Raw genomic sequence first — 6000 nt, 5'->3', positions numbered from 1 at the left:
TCACCCCTTCAGCTACTGGCACCGAAGTGGCAGGCCGCTGGAAAAGGGGGGCTTGGATGGGTGACCCCTTGGCTGGCAGGATGCAGGTGAGCCAGGCTGCCCTGGTCCACCTTGTCTTCTGTGGGGGAGGCAGCAGTGCGGGTGACCGGCGCTGGCGCAACTCGACCCCGGGAGAACAGGGAGGCGAGGCGTCCACCGTTTTCCCATCTGAAAAAGGAAAAAAATAAACTAAAATAAAAAAATCTTCAGGAGCTTCCCTGCAGGGAGGTCTTGCCTCCTATTGACACTAGAAAAAACTGAAGCTCTCTCTCCAGGCTGGAGGGGGTATAGCTGCCAGGGGAGGAGCTAACAGCTTTTAATAGTGTCAACGCCTCCTAGAGGACATAGCTATACCCACGGTTCCTGTGTCCCCCAATGAATGTGGGCGAGAAAGGACAAGTATAGAGCAGTACGGAACAGTATTGATGTGCATAAAACCCTTGAGATAGAAAACTTACTAGTAGCTGCAACAGCCATTGTGCGAGTCTCTGCTTCTCTCTCACTTGGCTCCACTTCCTCCTCCACACTCCATAGACAGTATGTAATTCAAACTTTCAGTGAGCTAACAATCTGTCTGGGGAGGCCAAGACTTCCACTGAACAAAATATGAGCCTGATAAGTGAAGAAGTTTTTTTCTCCGATAAGACAAATTATAATGTCTTATACCATTGATTTATGCAAAGTTTGTTTAAAGTAAAGTATAGTGACCATTTAAATAGTTTAGGCTACTTTCACATCTGCGCTTTCCCTTTGCGATATTAAGATCCGTCATAGGATCTCAATAGAAGAAGAAAACGCTTCAGTTTTGTCCCAATTTATTGTCAATTGGGACAAAACTGAAGGCATCAGAGTGCAACAGAATGCATTCCATTCCGTTCCTAAGTCACACACAAATGCACTGCAAGCAGCGTTTTTGAGTGCGTCCTGGGATGCGGAGCAAGACTGATCCTCACAATGTAAGACACAAAAGAAAACGGATCCATCCCCCATTGACTTACAATGGTTTTAGAGACAAATCCGTCTTGGCTATTTTAGAGACAATACAATCATATCAGTTCACAACGGATGCAGACGGTTGCATTATCATGACGGAAGCGTTTTTGCTGCTTCATGACGGATCCAGCAAAAACACAGATGTGAAAGTAGCCTTATTCACTTTGAGTAATCTTTTTGTTAGAGGAGCCTCTGACAATAAGTTGCTCAAAAATTAGCATACATGTAAAGCAATCATTATATTGTTGCAAAGCAACGGCAGCTGATGTACTGTGTCCCACAGCAATGTACAGAGTATGTAATCCTGCTAAGATGTCCTTGTGAATTTCCAATTCAATGCTTTATTAAAATTGATAAATTATATATACACATATATGCATCTTGTAATGTGCTATAACTGCTACTATGCTATTATAAAAATGGATCACAGTTAAAAAGTGTGAGTGCAATAAAACACTATGTAAGATCAGACTTCAGAATCATGGGCGTTTTAATCAACGTTTATTTCCTTACTTGATAGAAGAAAACAGTTGATAAAACGTTTGCATTACAAGAAAAAAAAAATTGTTTTTTTGTCTGAAATGAGCACAAGTTTCACAATGACACAGAAAGCTGTGAAAGAACTGACAGTGACCTTTGACTAAAGGACTAAAGATAGTTTTGTACAAAGAAAACATATCAAGGAATTAAAGCACTGCCCTGGCGTTACCAACATTGGTCCAAATGTACAAAAAATAAGCACAAGTGTGCTGGATTCTTCAAAATTTCTGCAAGTGCGAGGGGACAAAACTAAAGACGACATCCTTAAAATTAATATCTAACTAAAAATGAAAGTACAAAATAAAGATTTCTGCTAATATTTGTCAAGGTGTAAATTACTTGCTTTCAAACGTAGAATCAATTGCATTTATCCCCTTTCAGTACCTCCCACTGTTGGCTGTTGTATTGCAAGACCATTTTTTTATTTTATTTTTTTACATAAAAATAAAGCTGTTGTCCAATCAGTTATCAAGTCTAGTATACAGCTGCTGTAAAACGCAGCCATGCTGAAAAGTAAAAAGTCATTCCAGATAGAAATATTTTGCCTGAGGGAACAAAAATTAGAATGGTAAACCCCTCCCCCGTCCTCTGATATAGGTACCCATATGTCCTCCATGTCCTTGAGAGAAGGGTGGACCATGGTGAGGAGATGCCCACGCAGGTCTGTGCATTATAGCAGGTAAACCAAGATGCTCTGGTACATTAGTGCTGAAACCAAAGTTAGGCATTTTTGTTGGCAAATTTTGACTGTCCAACCCTGCAGAGAGATTGTTTCCCAGAAGTATTGTAGGGCTTTGACTGTACTCAAATCGGTGGTCTTTGTCACCACTGAACAACATAGAGCCAGCACTGAGGTAGCTGTCCCTGTAAGTGGTGGCAGAGTTACAAAAGGGCTCAGGAAAAGCCGTATGTACTGGGAGCTGGTTACTAATCTGAGATGAAGAAGTACTGTAATTGTCGACAGGTTGATTTTCAAGATGTCCTTCCAAAACAGCAACACCAGGCACATTAGCAGCCAGGTCATTACTGTACGTGGCTGGCAGGAAAGTTTGTCCAAAATTTTCAGTGCAGTCTGGTGCCTTCAGAAAAGATGCTCCCCCAGTGTAATCTGTACCAATTGTGTCCTGTTCCTGAGCCTGGTGCTGAGCAATAATCTGCAAGAGTGCCGCTTTCACTTCTGCATGAGGGTCACCAGCAGGATTGCTAGTGTTCTGCACCTGCTGCCTCTCTGTCCGGTAATCAAGGTCTTCTTCGCCTACAGGAGGTGGTTCTGGTGGCTCAGGAGGCCGCTGATCTGGAGGCAAGATGTGAGTAAAGTTTTGTTCATTTGGTAGATCTTCGAGAGTCGGCTGAAGGCTGGCCTCACTGGCATCTTCAACTAAATAAGGAAAAAAAAAAATTATATATATATATATATATACACATTTTGTAGACAATATTGTACAACTAAGGCTACTTTCAACTAGCGTTGCCTTTTTCCAGTTCTGAGGTCCGTCATAGCGTCTCAATACCGGGAAAAAAAACGCTTCTGGATTAATTGTCAATGGGGAAAAAAATGTAACTGAACAAAATGGAATGCTCCAAAATTCCGTTCCGTTTAGTTCTCATACCGGAGAGGAAACCACAGCATGCAGCAGTTTTCTTTCCGTCATGGGATGCAGAGCAAGACGGATCAGTCACAATGCAAGTCAATGGGGGACAGATCCGTTTTCTATTGTGTCAGAGTTAAAAGAGGACCCTTCATGTGTTTTTTTTTTTTTTTTTTTTGTTTAGATAAATACCTTTCTTTGCGGGGAACTGATGCTGCCACCCTGCATGTTTTTTCTTTTAAATATCGCTCTTATGCCCCCCTGCAGTTTTCCCCGCTCAGTATGTTAATACTGAGCATCAGTACAGGGAGGAGGAGACGCCAGGGTTTCTCAATGTGCCACGATCCAATCACAGAGGAGAGTGCCAGGGAGAGAAAAAAAAGCTCACCTTCTCCCTGGCTGTGACGCTCTCCGCTGTGATTGGATCGCAGCACAGCCGGGGAGAATAAAAAGCCCAGTTAGATACCCTGGCATCTCCTCCCTGTACTGATGCTTAGTATTAACATACTGAGCGGGAAAACTGCAGGGGGGGGGGGGGGGGGGGGGGGGGGTCTGAGAAACATTTATAATATAATATTTATAATAAAAAATAAAATAAAAAAAAGGCAGGGTGGCAGCATCAGCAGTGTGTACCCTGCAAGGAAAGGTATTTATCTGAGCTACAAAAAAAAAATGTAAACATACATGAAAGGTCCTCTTTAACTCTGACAATTTAACACAATAGAAAACTGATCTGTCCCCCGTTGACTTTCAATAGAATTCATGACGGATCCGTCTTGGCAATGTTAAAGATAATACAAGCGGATCCATTCATAACGGATGCAGATTGTTGTATTATCAGTAACTGAAGGGTTTTTGCTGAACCCTGCCAGATCCAGCAAAAACGCTAGTGTGAAAGTAGCCCAAGCCACATTCAGACTTGGTGGAATTGCTGCAGATTTTACACACCAAAACCACAGCAATTTACAGTTTAATACACGTGGATGTGGGGAAAAACTTACTAATCTGCAGCATGCTCATTATTTGGCAGAAAAGCCATTGGTTTTCCCTGAAGATTTCACCTTTTGCAATGAATAAGGCGAACTCTGTGACAACATTTGCATGAAACATCCCTTAAAATCTCAATTAGGGCTCATTCAGATGGGACAGATGCCGGCCCGTGTGCTTTCCGCATTTTGCAGACTGCACATGGCCGGCACTATGATAGAAAATGCCTATTCTTGTCTGGACAAGAATAGGACATGCTCTAAATTTTTTGCAGGGCCGCAGAAAGGAACAACGAATGCGGGCAGCACACAGTGTGCTGTCCGCATCTTTTGCTGCCCCATTGAAATTAATGGGTCTGCACCTGTTCCGCAAAATTGTCAAGCAGATGCGGGCACGTTCATACGTTCATGTGAATGGGTCAGTTGGCACCTAAGGGCTCAATCTTTAGAACCTGTGCAAAAAAATAAAATAAAAAAGTCCTCGGTCACACCCCCTTCTGGTCCCCGCTGGAACATAAGTTGCTTGGTCCTGTGCACGGCAGTCAATTAATGGACTCAGCAGTCACATGCTAGAATAGTACATTGTTAGCATGTCACAAGCAGTGATTCGCCACAGTGGTCATTGGACGCAAAGCGACACACAACAGTCGCGGTTGCGGAATGGCGGGACTGCGGATTAGGGATCGACCGATTATCGGATTTACCGATATTATCGGCCGATATTCAGGATTTTGAACACTATCGGTATCGGCATTTATTTTGCCGATATTCCGATAGTGTATGGGGAACACAGATCGCGCTGCTGACAGCGCTCTCCGTGTTCCCTCAGCAGCAGCACAGGGGAGAAGGAGCAGTGTCTCCTCCCCCTGTGCTGCTCCTGCCGCTGCAGCCAATGAAAGTACAGGGGACAGGAGGAGGGGAGGAGCTATGGCCACTGCGCCACCAATGAAGATTAATCTATCATTCATTCATATACAGGAGGCGGGAGCTGCAGAATCACATAGCCGGCTCCCGGCCTCTATGAGCTGTAGCTGCGATCTGCGGTAGTTAACTCCTCAGGTGCCGCGGATCGCAGCTACTGCTCATAGAGGTCGGGAGCCGGCTATGTGATCCTGCAGCCAGCTCCCGCCTCCTGTATATTAATAAATTAGAGATTAAGCTTCATTGGTGGCGCAGTGCGCCCCCCCAAATCAGACATTGGTGGCGCAGTGCGCCCCCCCAGTATCAGACATTGGTGGCGCAGTGCGCCCCCCCTCCCCCCCAGTATTAAGCAGTGGTGCAACCCCCCCCCCCCACCCCAGTCGCAGTGCGCCCCCCCCCCCCACAGGATCCCCTGCTCCTCCGATCGGAGCCCCAGCAGTGTAATGCTGGGGTTCCGATCGGTTACCATGGCAGCCAGGACGCTATTGAAGCCCTGGCTGCCATGATAAGCTCCATGCTGCTGTGTGCACAAAGCACACAGCAGCAGGGACAGTGTGAGCTCCTATTCACCCTGATAGATCTCTATCAGGGTGAATAGGACAAGGGTTCTAGTCCCTAAGGGGGCTAAAAGTTAGTTAAAAAAAAAAAGTTACAAAAAAAATAATAAAAACACCAAAATATTAAATGTAAATGAAAAAGAAAGATTTACAAAAAAAAAATACACATTAACAATAAACATTAATTTTCAGCAGATTTGTGGGAATTTTTTTTTTTTTTCAAAAATGAAAATTCCCAGAATATCGGTATAAATTATCGGCTATCGGCCTGAAAGTCCACAAATTATCGGTATCGGTATCGGCCCTAAAAAATCAATATCGGTCGATCCCTACTGCGGATAGCGTTTTTTTTTATTGGGCACAGACTCTGAGAAT

The 6000-nt window shown here is 44.2% G+C and overlaps 1 protein-coding gene across 1 annotated transcript in view; it reads right to left on the bottom strand.

The window, feature by feature from the left end:
* Window positions 1-1516: 1516 nt before the first annotated feature.
* Window positions 1517-6000, bottom strand: part of CDK13 (cyclin dependent kinase 13) — a 60597-nt gene continuing 56113 nt past the window's right edge. The window contains exon 14 of the mRNA XM_044293130.1: window positions 1517-2950. Within this exon, the coding sequence (XP_044149065.1) occupies window positions 2133-2950 (818 nt within the window). The 3' untranslated portion in view covers window positions 1517-2132. The remainder of the gene's footprint in view (window positions 2951-6000) is intronic.

Source organism: Bufo gargarizans, chromosome 5 (assembly GCF_014858855.1).
Source record: "Bufo gargarizans isolate SCDJY-AF-19 chromosome 5, ASM1485885v1, whole genome shotgun sequence".
Classification (NCBI taxonomy): domain Eukaryota; kingdom Metazoa; phylum Chordata; class Amphibia; order Anura; family Bufonidae; genus Bufo; species Bufo gargarizans.
This window is presented reverse-complemented; position numbering and strand designations above follow the sequence as displayed.